The sequence below is a fragment of the Macadamia integrifolia genome, chromosome 6 (assembly GCF_013358625.1).
Source record: "Macadamia integrifolia cultivar HAES 741 chromosome 6, SCU_Mint_v3, whole genome shotgun sequence".
Taxonomy (NCBI): Eukaryota; Viridiplantae; Streptophyta; class Magnoliopsida; order Proteales; family Proteaceae; genus Macadamia; species Macadamia integrifolia.
Window position 1 is genome coordinate 1,335,561 of NC_056562.1, and position 15,242 is coordinate 1,350,802.

Below are 15,242 nucleotides of genomic sequence, written 5' to 3' on the forward strand. Positions count from 1 at the left end.
ATAAGCTCAGGTGTTACTCAAATATTATTTGAGTGTTTAAAATTTAACATATATCAGAACCAACACCAGCACTCAGCCAATGTGAAAATGTGCGCAGTAGTCACTTTGCACCCCATTGTTTTTGCGAGCAAGGGTGCATCCCAAACAAAGAATTTGTACCCTATAAAATATAGGCTAGAGGTTGTGCATGTCGCTAGCTTTCCTGGAGCTAACCGCTCAACCAATGAAGGGTTGGGATGGGAGGGTGCATGGGAGAGTTTTTTTTGTAGGGAGATGTAGACACAGTGCTGGGCATGCTAACAAAAAAATTATTAATATAGATTATAAAACCACTTATGTGAATCTCAGGTAAAAACATAAAATGTTAAGTTTGTCTCGAATTCTTGACCCGTTTTGAAGATTGACCCGATCCGACATATTTTGGTGGCGACCCGAATGAGAATTTTTCTGAGATCTGTGATGGAAGCAGAGGGCTTGGGCCTGGAGCCCATCACTGATCTCGTATGGGGGTGCGGGGGCTACGCCCCCGCGGTATGGTTCGATCGGATCGACCGCGACCCGATGGGTCGAACCGCTATTTGGAGTATATATATAATGTACTGTTGCTTGTTGAGAGTCATTGTATTCTAGGGTTTTCACGAAGCTAGGGTTTCAGGGCAAGTTCTTCCTCGCCGCTGCTAGGGTGTAATCCTTCTTCTGCATAGTGAATCATCTTCTTCTTCGCCCGAGGACGTAGCACACCACCCTGGTGTGTGAACCTCGTTAAATCTCTGTGTCGTACGGATCTAGTCTCTCTCTTTATTCGTGTTTCTTGGTGTTTGATCTAACATAAAATAATATAAAATAATAAAAAGATAATACATGAATAATAAGATCAGATTATAAGATGCACAAGTTTTCCATAAATGCCAAAAAAAATACACCACACCATATATATTAGAAACTCAATATGTGTTTCTTTAAAGCACAAAGTTTTCCTTCTCCAGGTATTAAGGTTCACTGTCCCATCCTAAGGGTCGCAAACCTCTCCATGGTTTTAGAATCTTCTGAAAATATCTCTGATACCGTTCTCCACCCCCCACCCAACGATGAATGAATTCTCATTCACCATGGGTATAGGGAAACTCAATCCTTTTCCAAATATACATTTGTAAGGAGTCTTCATCCAAGGTGAAGAGGTTATAATTAATAAATTATCCTCATTGTTCGAAGTCCGAAACTACCCTTAATAGTCCTACTATTATAGAAATGATGGAATCTCTTTTACCGTGGTGAAGAGAAACTCAGTCTAATTTGTAATCAAAACATGAATTAGGTGACCATTAAGAACACCCATCATTTGTCGTCATACTAAAAAAATGGACTATTAATAAAAACTACCATAGTATCATAGTGAGAGGATTGAAGCACTAACCAAACAATGCGCTTTAAAAATGAATAGCGAGATACTCTTCTCAAATGATGGATTAGTGGGCTCAATCTGTTCGTCCTTTTTCACAAGAGCCCTTCTATTCTTGGATCCAGATACAGTAAAATCAAGCACAATTGCACCTCTATTACTTCTGCAAACCATTGAATTACAATGTTAGTCCCTTCAAAAACTTGTTGAGTTTATGGGTTTGCAAATTAAGGCTATATGTTCTTAATCTCCAACAATGCACATTGGAGTGCAGCATCCTTTGTCATTGTACTCTTTGTGTCTATCTCTCTCCTCCCCAAACAAGACGTGGAGGATGTCTGTCCATAGAGAGAGGAGAGAGAGATGCACAGTTTTTCTTCCGCTTTTTAATGACATATATAGGCACACCCAATGTTTAAACATGTGATATTATGGGTTAACAGTTGGTTAATCCTGGAACTGAAAAAGAATAAAGATGAAAAGGATTCCATTACTATTACTGACCTTTTTACTGAGTCCTTTTTCTTGAAAATACAAGTGTCTTCTTTCAAGCAATTTGCAGTCACAAACTCTAACCATCCACTTCCCATTTTGTTCCCATTGTCGCATAAGTTCACTGGCCACAACCTTCCCTTTTGATCTCTGATGATCACTTTGAAGATTTTTCTGGTCAAACCATTAGATCTCCTAAAGGTTTTGGGAATGGACGGCTTCCTCTGCAATTCACAACCCCTTGTTTCAATATTCTAGAAGAGAGAGAAAGAGAGACACACACAGAAAGAGAGAGAGGGGGTTACCCTATGAGGCCTCCTGATTTCGAATTGCTTTCCTAGGTCCTCAGAAGAAGCTTGTCTGTTGGAAATAGTCATGGCTGTCTTTCTTCGCTGGGAACGAGTCATGGGACGGGTTATGACTCGGCCACTTGGAGGCCCCTTGACTTCTGATTGCTTTCCTAGGTCCTCACAAGAAGCTTGTCTGTTGGAACTAGTCATGGCTGCCTCTCTTTGCTGAGAACGAGTCATGGGACGGGTTATGACTTGGCCACTTAGAGGCCTCTTGACTTCTGATTGCTTTCCTAGGTCCTCACAAGAAGCTTGTCTGTTGGAACTAGTCATGGCTGCCTCTCTTTGCTGAGAACGAGTCATGAGACGGGTTATGACTCGGCCACTTAGAGGAACAGAACTCACTGAACCATCAAAACACATTAACCAAAGAACAATTTGTTTAGTAAAAATATGGTTAAGAAACAAAATAGACACTGTTGAAAGAGCATTGAAATGAGAAGATTACCTTTGATTTCTTGCTCCTCCACTCTGTTATCATCTTCTATATTAATATAAAGAGCTGGGTACTGTTTCTTCTCGCATGCAGAATGGCCAAATACAATAACATCGAAAACTAAGCCACCTTCATGCCCAAAAACCACAAATTCCCCAAGAGAGAGTCCATGATCTCTAACAAAATCACTCCAACCCTCTTTAAAACAAAATCCATTCAGTTTCACAGGCCATGATTTGTCTTTGCAGTGTTGGTTTCTCAATATGATTTCTTGTCCATCTTCGCAATTCTCACCAGCTAGATGCTTGAGAAACGCTTTGGGAATTGCCTATAACATCCAAAATTAATTTCATGATTTTAGGGGGAAGTTATGTCCTTTTTATTTCTTCTTGTCTCATTCATTATCTAAGTTAATGAGAAAAAATAATTTTTTTGAATGGCTTGATCCCATTATGAATAGTCAACATAGGGGATTTTATAGAGGAGAGAGAGTGTGTGGGGTCCCATTCTTAGTCATGGCATGCCAAGGATTCCACACACTGTCTGTGTACAGTCTTTTGCCTATATTTTAACAGGAGAAAACCACTACCCAATTGCTTTTCATATGCCTTGACACATGGGGAAGTGGGGAAATTGGAGGGTAAAGCAAGTAGACAGAGTTCTCTTTCCCTATTTATTGGTTCTCTATCAAGAAGTGCAACATATCTTTTCATATGAAAAAAAAGGTGATAGACACATAGGAATATTGGCGTAAACCACACACTCAGATAAAGTGCTTTTACCCCTTAATTTTAGATTTTTATCATTCTACCATTTTCGAGAGTGTCCATGTGAAATGACAAGATTTAATCTCATGTTTCTGCTTTAAAGATAAAAAAAATTTCACGAAAGTGTTTCCAATGAGGGAGTGTGGTTCTCGCGCGTGCATGAGGGTCAATGGGTGTGCCCAAAGAAGTATCCACAAATGAATCATTTTCCCTTTCATGAGGGTGGATCGGTCATTTCATCCCCACCCCTCATGTGTCTGGGCATAGGAGGGTCACCCCATCAAAAAACATCTTTCCAAAATTTAATAACAACAAACAAGATTTTATAGATGGAAAAGAAATTGCAGTTGTCACAGCTTCCTTCTCACATGAATTTTTTATTATTTTTTCAACTTTTCTTTTTTTGAAAATTATTTTCTCTCACTTAGCTTATAGAATATATTATAATATTATAATATAAATTTTTTTTTTTTTTTTTTTTTTTTTTTGTGGTGCGATATAGGTACCATATGGATGATATTTTTTTTTCACAATAGCTCCTAACTACTTAGTGTGGCTTGTAGACTCATCCCACATTGGGAGTGTAGGAAATTGTTGTCTAGGAGTACGACCTACTAAGGGCTTCCATATATCTATGTCTCTCCTTCCATGTAAAAAGACATTTCTACCCTTTGTTTTGAGTGTTAAAATCGTCTACAATAAGGCGGTGCGGTGAGGTGCGATGAGCATCCAATAGTTGGGGTGCATGCATGGCCAGACCCTCTCAACCGTTGGATGTTCATTACACCTCACCGCTTGTTGCATACAATTTGCACTCTTATTTAGAGGATAGAGATTGACACACGAAGCATTGGCATAGGCCACACTTCTAGAAAATCAACCACTTCCCCATGTTATATATATGGAAAAATCTCTTTGAAACCATAGGTGGTGCCATTAAGTCGTCACCATCCTACGTGGCATAAGAAATAAAACCCATTTCTAATAAGACAAAACCCATTAATGAGGGCCGCTTTAAAGTTGCCAAAAACACTCTTCATCGAGAGTCCACATATCCTATAGTGAGCATTAAAGGTTGACAGCATGTGGGCATGCACCCCAAAGAACTCCTAGCCACCCGATAAGTTTAATGTATGCTCACTGCACCGGTGCAGTGGTTGCAGACGATTTTCACACTTATATCAATGGGGTTTCCAACCTGGCCAAGCTGTCTTGGTGTCAAGCTCGATATAACCTTGATTTTAGCATACGGTATCAGAACTAGTACCCGCCAGTTCCGAAATACTAGTTCTATATCCGATACATATCGGCTGATATCAGTCGAATCTGCCAAAAAGATGTTTGTTTTTTAATTTTCGACCCGTACCAACGACATGTATCGCTTATCGATATCGGTCATTGCCATAGCCAATGCGAATATGAATCGACGGCTCCGATACCAATACCTAAAACCGTCGGTGTAACCTACCATCGGGTGTCAAGCAAGACCCTAGAGAGAGAGAGAGAGAAGAAAAAAAAAACTTACGAGCTGTCGATACGAATTGGGAAGGAAGGGTTTGAAGAAGTGGGGTTTTCTCCTCTGCCCGCGACCCTCAATCGCCATTCTCTGATCTTCTCTATCTTCCTTCCAATGGACTCTGTGCTGTGCCAATGTATTCCAACTCTTCCAACTGATGATACTCTGAAGGTGGGATCCACTGACTTGTATTATACTAATAGACCTGCAAATCGAAGCGGGAGAGTGAGACTTGGAAATCAGAGAGAGAGAGAGAGAAGGGAGTTTCCTCTTCTTTCATAAAAATTAAAAAGGAAAGGGAGGAGCAAGAGCTTAAGAGCGAATACTAAATATTGCCCTAATCCTCTCACGCTTGATACTTGATACGGAGTCTTTCTCTCTCTCTCTCTCTCTCAGAGAGAGCCACGAAGAAGACAAGGTAAGCAGTTATGAACCAAAACAGGGCGGTTCCCTCTCTTAATAAACAACTACGCCTATCCAAATTCCAAATAAGCACAATTTTTTTTTTTTTTTTTTGCTAAACTGGACTCTCTCTCTCTCTCTCTCTCTCTCGCCTGTCGGTTTGATTTACCTTTAGAAGGGTTGAATTATAATTTTAGAATATGAAAAGTTTATATGAATAAAAGGAAACAAGCGAATATAAAAGGAAATATTTTCATAAATTATTTTTTTATTGGAAACAACAAAACTAAGCAAAGAGTCAAAACATCTTACATTGTTCTTAATGATCATGACGCGTTTATCTACCGTTTCCCAAAAATAAATAAATAACGCGTTTATCTATTTTAACCTACAAACTGTGTTACCAGCCACCGAAACAGTGTAACTCTATATTTCATAAATTCTATGTTAAAATTCCATTTCTACACACTTTTCACTTTCCTCGTGAGTATAGAAATCCTTTACTACACTAATTTTCACTTCCTCTTCTTCTTTTTTCTTTCTTTTTCTTTTTTGTTTTTTTTTTTTTTTAATCAGAGGCCAATGGCCAGCCTATTAGGCATTAATAGGGTCAATGACCACCTATTCCAAACACACATGACATATTCTCCATCTATTCCAACACATGACATATTATCCCATAATCTCTTCCCCAACGATTCTTTAAATCGAAACTGCCACCAAACCCACCACTAGATAAGCTAGTGTTTGTTCCCTTATTAGTCATTTGGATTGAATTTTTTTTTTTTTTTTTAAGTGTAATCCTTTAGGGTGCGTGCCAGATGATCCCAGCTGCTTAATTCCTTTCCTACACAATTTTCCCTTTTTAGTCGTTTGAATGGAATTCGACGGGGTTGGATAAAAGGAAAATGATATCAATGACTTCAGAGTGGAATTCTTTTTCCTACCTCATTAGACAATGAGCTGTGGGGTCTCTATTAATACTCTTTCTACTTAGAAAAATGTGGGCCCCATACTAAATGGATCTATCTCTCACCTTCTTATTGGTCCAATTTTTCATTTTGACGTGGTGAGAACTCTCTACCTTGGTTAAATTAGAAAACCTCCGCCCCTATCAAAGCCACTTGTAAAATTTGGTGTTAGTCTCAACTACATTGTCAAATGCGTTTAGGTCTTTCACCTTAATATTTTTATCAGTTCTTGATTAATTCCTTTCCTACACAATTATTTTCCCCTTTTAGTCATTTAGATTGAATTTGATGGGTTAGCAATATGGTAAAAATAAAAAATAAAATAAAAAATCCCAATGACGTTAGAGTGAGGATTCTTTCCCATGCTCTTTCACACAATGAGTTGTGGTACATCTTGACACTCTCTACTTATAAAAATGGATTTGGACTCAAATCTTCCGCAGTGAGTGATAATGAGGAATCAACGGATGGGAGGGCCCTGGCATGCACCCTAGCCGTTGGATCCTGATCACGGCCACTCAATGCCTCACTGCAAAGGATTTTTGTGTATAGATAAGTCTCTCGCCTTCTTATTGATTTATTTCCCATTTTGACATGGTGAGAAATCTCTGCCCTTCGATAAATTAGAAATTCGATCCATCAAAGCCACTTGTAAAATTTGGTGTTTATCTCAATTACATTTCCCAACATGTTCCGATGTTACACCTTGATATTTTTTATCAATACCTATTTAAGGATTTTCCAACACAATTTCTCCCTTTTTAGTCCTTTTTGGTCCTGTGGATTGAATTTGATAGGTTAATAGTTGGATTTAGGGAAAAAAAAGGATCCCGATGACGCCAGAGTGGGGATTCTTTAGTATACCTTTTTACACAATGAATTGTGGGATCTACATAGGTACTCCCTCCCCAGGAAAAGTATGGGATCCCTTACTAATCGAATCCATCTTTTGCCTTCTGATTGGCACGATTTTTCATTTTAATAGGGTGACAACTGCCAAACCTCTGCCCTACCCATCGATGCCACTTATAAAATTTGGTGCTTGCCTCTACTACATTGCCAAACGCCTTTTGGTTTTCGACCTTGATTTTTTTATTAATTTCTAACCCAAGTTTTCCTTTATTGTCATTTGGATTAAATTTGAGGGGTTAACAGTTTAGATAATGAGAAAAAGATCATACTGATGTTGATGCCTCTACGAGCGCTTTTATTGGCCCTTGTGATGATGTAGAGGCTACACGACTAGGCAACAATCTCTTGTCTGTTATTGTATGTTTTTAAGCGAAAAAATCTCTAATTGCCTAGCCACCTAAGTTTATATGTAAATGTGTAAATTTGAAATTGATATTATTTACTGAAATCGAATCAAATCATTTTTAAACCGATAAATCAATTATTATTCGGTTTGATTTTGATTTACATTCTGCAAAGAAAAAAGTAATCGGTTTGCTTTCGATTTTAAATTGATAATGAATTTAGTTCACGGTATCGGTGACCACATCAATCATCGGCAACATCAATGGGTAACAATCGTATGAAACTGATTTCATAATGAAACACCATTTTTTCATTACTATATCGACTGATTGATATCGATCAAGTATTGGTTATGATCGATATTGATACGAATAAGCCAATCTGATACTAATTCCTGACACCATGGATAAGCTATCAGTTCTAAACCATTTCAAATCAATAAACTGTCAAAACGAATAATATAGTTAAACCAAATAAGCAAACCATTAGCAAATAAACCAATTACAAATCAAATAATCAAACTGATTGAACCGATTACGAAATATAACAAAAAATCAACAACAAACCAAAACCAAACCGGTAACAAACCATACAACCAAAACTGACTACTAATCGGTTGGTCTCTGCCAATTACAACTGAACCAACTCGAGCCACCTATTTAAACTGGAACCAAATTGATTAACATCCTTAGTTACATTGATGTTGCCTCTAATTATGCCAATGACAAGGTAATTCCGACCCTATATATATGACCCATCTCAAGCCATTGATCAAAATCATACAGGGGAGTAAACCTAGATTCTAAACCTAGAGTCAACAATGACGTAGACTCTCCCATGTACATCAATGCATCCTTTCGGTAATCGGTAATCGGTAATCTGTGTACTTTCTTGATAGTGAAGAAGTTTTCAATAATTTTTCACAAATACAATGGGATTTTTTTTTCTTGACACGTGAACAATCAGTTCAACTATTTACTTCGTAATCGATTTTATTTACTTTAAATGATTTGTTTATTTTGTTCAACGATTTTATTCAGTTGAGACTATCGGTTATAAATGGTTTAGAACTGAGTGTTTATCCATGGTTTGGAGAATGGTTTTTCAGCATCACAGCATGCATCCCAAGTCCCTCCTAACTGCCTGATGAGCACTCTATGGGTCGATACACTTGAGAGGATTCCATCCCCTCCCACACTCTCCACCAAACGGAGAGCGACAGTTACAGCTGTCAAGGTTCAAGACTCCCTCCCAAACCTAAAGCCCAAAGAAAATAGAAAAATCACTACCGCACACAATCTATGAGACGCATAATAAAAGGGAACATTATTGAGGACTTGGATCTTCTGTGACGTAACAGGGCGTTCGATAAGTATTTGACACCAAGAAATGTCTTAGGCTGCCTACGAAACTAAATAAATATAAAAAAGAGCTGATATCCATGAGAAGAGAAGAAACACTCAAAAAACACATGAGAAAACTACAACACTCAAGGAACCAAAAGGAAGACTAGAAGGAAACCGGCAGCCGAAAAAAAAAGAGAGGAGAGGCAGAAAGAATGAGGCTCAACACGAATCAACATGACAGGAATGCAAGTTTACCAATGTCCACGACACTCAAGGCAGGGGACGGTTGTGAAGGAGAGGACACGAACAGTAGAGTACATCACTGTGGCTCTTAGCATACCAGAGATCATCGGTGAACTCGTTGGAGACTGAGTCTCAGGATTAAATCTGTAACTACATTGCCATCATTACCGAAGTAGTTAAGAGAAATTTTCTGGACAGGTGCTGCTGCCAGGACAAACTTCAAACATGATGAGATTCAGGTAAACAGGAATTTCAACAACCACTACGCAGTACTCCCTAGAAGCAAACAAAATTTTTCAGAATTCACTAAAAATTGATAATTTCTAAAATAAATTGCAGCAGAGTGTGTGAGAGAGAGAGGCGTGATGAATTTTAGGTAAGGAGGAACTTCAATAGCGTCCATTGATCTATCCAAAAACAAAAAGAAAGAACAAAAAATCAAACAACTAACTAGAGATCCCAACATATCTCCCAACCACTTTTAGCTAACAGTGAGCCAGAGATATTTTCTTGAAATTAATTGCAGTGGACGTTTGGCAACTACATTCCTTGGAAACAAAGCTGGCCCCATATTCATTTCTTTCACTCAACGTATCAAGCACACCTGCAAGACTTGTCCCTGACTGCATAGAAATCGACCAAAATGCTCACAATTTCACAAGAAATGGCCACACCACCAGCAGACCTGACATTTTTTTAGGACCTGTAAGGTGCACAATCCAAATAAGGTGAAAAAGAACGCTCCCTCGTCATGTGGCCCCTGCGCCCAGATACAGAGGGTGGCAAAATGACTCCCCTTATGAAACCCAAAAACCCACCCCCTGTTGATGCCCATGTGTGCCCCCTCATTGGCACCCGCAATGGCACATTCATTTCCCTTTCTGAAAATAAATAGAAGACCCTCACTAGAGGATGCCATTTATCTCATGAAGGAAGAAGGCTATTTTTGACAATTCGGTAGATAGAAGATAAGAAGTCAGTTGAGCTTTCTTCTTCCAGTTATTGTTCAGGTACAATAACCTCCCAACAGACAAGGAAAAGGCATACATCAGATATCACATACCAGTAGTTCATGGACATTAGAAGCGCAGGGAGAGAAGGGAAAGAAAATGAAGAGAGCCAATGTCATGATGAATAATGGGTTGGGGTTACTACTGTACCCAGAAATTCCAGCATTTCGACCTGAATGGGCAGTGGAAAATATCAGCACAACATTCTTCAAATGCATCAGATGGCAGGTGGAAGAAACAGCAGATCCTATCAATTGTCCTTACCATTACTTCTGTGACAGTACTTACCCAGGAATTACCCACCCATTGTAGATATTGCAGTACTCATCCTTGCTGCAACTTCATACCTCGCAACTCTCGTTATTACCATATTGGAGATCTCTGGAGGCAGGGGTATTTGCTTCAGTAAGTCAACAAGGAGATATTGGTTGCCTTCTGGCCCAGTTGTCCTACCATTCATCCTCTTGGTGTTTGCCAAGGGCAACCGCATCAACACCATATTTCCTTTGTCTTGCATGGGCCCTTCAATTCTCCAACTGGTTTACATTTCAGCCCTTGCTTTTGAGAATGCAGCTGATAGGAATTTCAAGCATGCCCTTTTCGAGGCATCAACAGTTTCTGGAATCCTGCATGCTAGTTTGTACCTGGATTCTATCATCTAGCCTTTCTATACAGGGCTGGAGGCTCTTATGTTGTCAACACTTTCTGGGGAATGTGTTTCCTGTGTGTGCCAAAAAGAGGTTTTAAAGGTGGGAGGGAGGCTCCTTTCTTACTGAGGATGGTCAGTGACAACATTTTCTGTCATTGGTACTCTATGTTCGAGGATAGTATGCATATTGTTAGGGGAAGACACAGGAAGAAATGCATTGATCAAGTCACTGTTGAAGTCTTGGTTGGATCTTGATTACCATGGATTGCCTTTACCTCATGATACATTCCCCACAAAGGTCACTGGAAAGCAGGGCTGCTTTTGGGGGAGTATTTGTATTTATTTGTCTTCACATCTTGAAAAAAGCCTGTACCATGTGATCTTTCCTAATAGCATCTTTGGCATCAAAAGAAGGATATGTTTAAGACTTGCATTATAGTTCAAAAGAAAAAATGAACAATGATAACATAGAAAATTTAATCAATCAACAACTGTCTACTGGTTTTGGAATTCCACATAGAACAGAATATTCTGAGCTAATACAACATAGGACCACAGTAAGTAGCAATGATCTTCGAGGAAATTGGCTAGTTTAGTGGAGAGAAGATACATTGTCTAATATATTGCTCATCAGTTCTCATTCAGGTGTAGGAACCAAATCTCTCTACAAAAATATGCTTCCCTTCCGCAATGAATGAACTCGGAAGAACATGCCCAAACAAATCATAAGAAAAACCTCCTGCGGCTAGTGTCCATCTCCGGCTGAAAATCACAAAAGAATTAGAAAAGGTGAAAAACAACAATCGGAAGAAAGATTCGTGTAAATTTGGCAGAAACTACTATATGCCCAACAAATTTGAGCAAGAGATCAGTAAATTACCTTGTGAACCCACTCATATTCCCCATTTTTGGTATCAAATGTTCCATGCTGCAGACTTATCAACTTCAATGTGAAACGTGGACCACATTCCTGCAAGTTTTGAGAGAGATTTTTCAGGCACACATCCTGGTTGATCGAACAAGCTTGACAAGGGACAAAAGCAAGTTTCACATCACCCATCACATGACTGACACAGATATCTATTATCTACCTATGCTAAAATTGTAACTACAGTCCCAAAATCTGCAAACTGAAACAATAGACATGTCAGTGTGAAACCTGAAGGCGTGCAACCATTCTTTCTCGAGAGATATTGTCATCTTTGTTTCCCACAGTTTTTTTACCTTTCGAATCACTTGGCTTACTTTCCTTGGTTTCAAAAATGTACCTAATGTGTACCAATGAAAAATCTGTATTACACTTTAAGCTAATAAAATATCAAAGCACCTTGAGATGAATACAACATTCAGCAGAAGTTCATAAATTATACAGATACAAACCTATGGTGACGGAAGAAAATAAAGTCACGTTGATTGTGGAAGGTCACAACTCGCCTCCCATGGAAATTTGGATCTTGAGGGAAAAGTGATTGTATCAGCCTAATTTTATGAAAGACATCCAACAAAGAAAAAAATATATATATTAGGCACACCATAGTCAAAGGCATGCATACTTTCTGCTGTACAATAAAAAAGTCAGAATACATTCTGTACACCCCACTGACCCCACGCATCTCTCTTGCTTGCAAAACAAAACATCACCTGATTCCCTCCCACCCCCCAAGCTACATAAATCAAACTGAAGCTATTGATTTACCCTGCTCATGCTCTGTCCCCCCCCACCCCCACCCCCACCCCCAAATCTTTGTAAACCCGACCGAACCCTTGCTTTGACAAAGCCTCATTCACACCTCTGTCACAACATTATTCTTAGGGATCCAGCAGAACATGTTTCAACACTTCAATCTTTCATGCATACCGTGTCTAAATACTCCAATAAACAGATAAATCTGAGCCCCAATAAATCCACAAGAACAGGGGTTGCCATTTTTTCTAGGAAGTGAGAACCACTGATCCTCTATTGATAAGGGGAAACATCCATAGAGTTTAGAACCACAGGAACAGGGGCTCCCTCACAGTTTTTGCTGCATCCAAACTGCAAGAACAGACCTGAGGTTCAGGAGATGATGGTGATAACTCGATTGTTTCCAGTCAAAGATTTCAAACACGTCTTTTTCCTTCAACAAATGGGATTACAAATATCCAACAGTAGAGGAGATACCCACTGTAAATACCTCTCTGCCTGCGCCGGGGAGGGATGGGGATGAACTCCTATAGTGAACCCTCACTGAAAAAAGGAAAACACATACATATCTAAAATAAACTACAGGTAATGGGGGGGGGGGGGGAATAATAAAGGAGGGACAGGAAAAGTTCCAAATAGTATCAGCATATCTGATCTGATCACATATAAAAGAATTCAGATTCTCACCTCCCAATATGATGACCCAGACGTGTTGTGAAGTTTGTCAACACAAGCTCAGGCCTATGAGTTGTTGGATTACCATGGTTCTGCAAGATGTATAGAGGACATATATTTATAAAAAGAGGCCAGTGTCAAATTCTTTCACCTAACCAGTAAGCACTATTCCACAAGATAATAAACCTAACAAACTGGCACTTGTAATCCAGTTAACCAAACAGAATTGCCAAGTCTTTCTCATGTATAACTTAAAAACCATTTCAAGTCATATGAAAACACACTCGTGATATTACTTATATGTATTTCAATAGGTATCAAAAGCCTCTTCCTTAGTATCAGGCAAAAAGTGAATCCAAATTGTCTGCAGCGAGCGGAGAGGTGCAGTGAACAACCAATGGCTGGAGGGCCCGGCCATGCACCCCAGCCGTTGGATGCTCACTGCACTTCACCGCCTCGCTGCAGACAATTTTGATAACAAAAACATGTGGCCCTAAATATACTAGGTCCAAAAGCCCATTTTTTCCCTTTTTTTTCCCGTCTCTACATTTCCTTTATTTCTTCATTAATTTTTTTTCTTCTTGGCCAATCTCCACTCTCACTCTACGAAATATTATGATGGAAAAAACAAATTTACAAAGTTATTGAAGGTAAAAACATTTTATACATCTAGTAGCTTGATTGACAAGAGAAGAAATACAACTACATGAAAAAAAAAACTGATGTTTACAGACCTTAATGTCCTTCCGTAAAACTAGTTTGGAGAGCTTAAAATGTGCAGTTGGTCCATCAGGCAAGCCAATGATTAGAAGAGCATCTATGGAACAAGCCCACAAAAGAAATGGGTGAAGACTAAAGTGACCACAATGTCGATATATAAAAACATTTAAAACATGAACAAACTATCAGACAGACTTCACATAATATAACTCAACAGCATCAAAATGGATCTACAGGAACACAAGGCAGCCAAAACATCACGTAGATTGCAAGATTATGAAACACTTCAAAGCAGAGTAACATTTACCTGGCTCCCTGCGATTAGTATGGACAACTATAAGAGAAGTGAAGTCGTCATTCTTTGCATAATCCACAATCTACAACAAAAGAATAAAGCCATCCCTTTCAGCTTATAGTTTAGAGGCTCTTAAGTAGCAATATGGCAATTATCATCAAATGAGACACAACCTTTTTCAAGTCATAGGTTCCTCTTTTATAATAGTGTGCATTTGGGATTACTGAGAGTAATTCTGAGATAAATGCGGGTCCTCTCTGCAATGAAGCAATATATATAACCAGTGATGAGATTACCAAATCAAAAAACCACTCAGAAAAAAACTCCAATGCTAATAAAAACAGTTATGTTGACATTGCAGGAAGCTGAAGATGTAGTAGCATCCATGCAATGTTCACCAACTTTTTACAGAAGCAAATAAAGAACAATCAAGAACGTACAGTAGAATTGAAACGACAAGTAGTGATTAATATCTTTGGAGTACGTTCCCTTTTAAGAATCGCGCTAAACTCATCAACGTCATTTGCCGCAAATAGCTGTGCATTTGAATCACAGGTAAGAAAGCATTAACATATATATATATATATATATATAGAGAGAGAGAGAGAGAGAGAGAGAGAGAAACAAGTAAAAGATAAGCATCATCATAAATCTGCTACTGTTGAAAGATCAAAGAACAGAGAGAGAGAGAGAGGGAGAGAGAGAGAGAGAGAGAGAGAGAGAGAGAGAGAGAACTACCAACTGTTATACACCAAGATATGGTAATAATGGTCGGGGAAAAATATTAAATAACACAAACAGACAAAACAAAGGGTGTAACCAGTGAACGAGGCTCTGACACATACAAACACAGGGATATATAGTTCCCAACCTGAAGCCTATAACAATGTACGAGCAGAATATTACATATATCAGCAAAACAGGCATAGCAAAATTGAGCTGATTTTTCTTACAAGACCCAAGGGAGTTTCTGTGGGTCGTGGGGTTCACACAGAAGCAAGAGATTGGACAGCCAGGGCCAAACAGCCTT

General features: G+C 38.9%; 2 protein-coding genes across 5 annotated transcripts in view; both read right to left on the minus strand.

Moving 5' to 3' along the window:
* The window catches only part of LOC122082726 (B3 domain-containing protein REM14-like), an 18,288-nt gene that overhangs the window by 608 nt on the left and 2,438 nt on the right, over window positions 1–15,242 (minus strand). For 2 of the 4 annotated variants that reach the window (XM_042650467.1, XM_042650470.1), the window contains exons 3-6: window positions 2,690–3,005; window positions 2,197–2,585; window positions 1,904–2,115; window positions 1,415–1,562 (exon numbers count right to left, since the gene is read on the minus strand). In XM_042650467.1, coding sequence (XP_042506401.1) covers window positions 1,415–1,562; window positions 1,904–2,115; window positions 2,197–2,585; window positions 2,690–3,005 — 1,065 coding nt within the window. Of the gene's footprint in view, window positions 1–1,414; window positions 1,563–1,903; window positions 2,116–2,196; window positions 2,586–2,689; window positions 3,006–4,969; window positions 5,427–15,242 lie in introns of those variants that run through there. The other 2 variants (XM_042650469.1, XM_042650471.1) reach the window with 2 other exon arrangements.
* LOC122082728 (ribosome production factor 1-like) lies at window positions 11,292–14,748 on the minus strand (the record flags this gene model as incomplete). Its single annotated transcript, XM_042650472.1, is given in 9 exon segments — window positions 11,292–11,600; window positions 11,719–11,808; window positions 11,998–12,106; window positions 12,219–12,317; window positions 13,210–13,289; window positions 13,932–14,014; window positions 14,225–14,294; window positions 14,386–14,469; window positions 14,653–14,748. Coding segments are annotated over 9 exon segments (750 nt in total), but the record flags the coding sequence as incomplete, so codon positions are not given.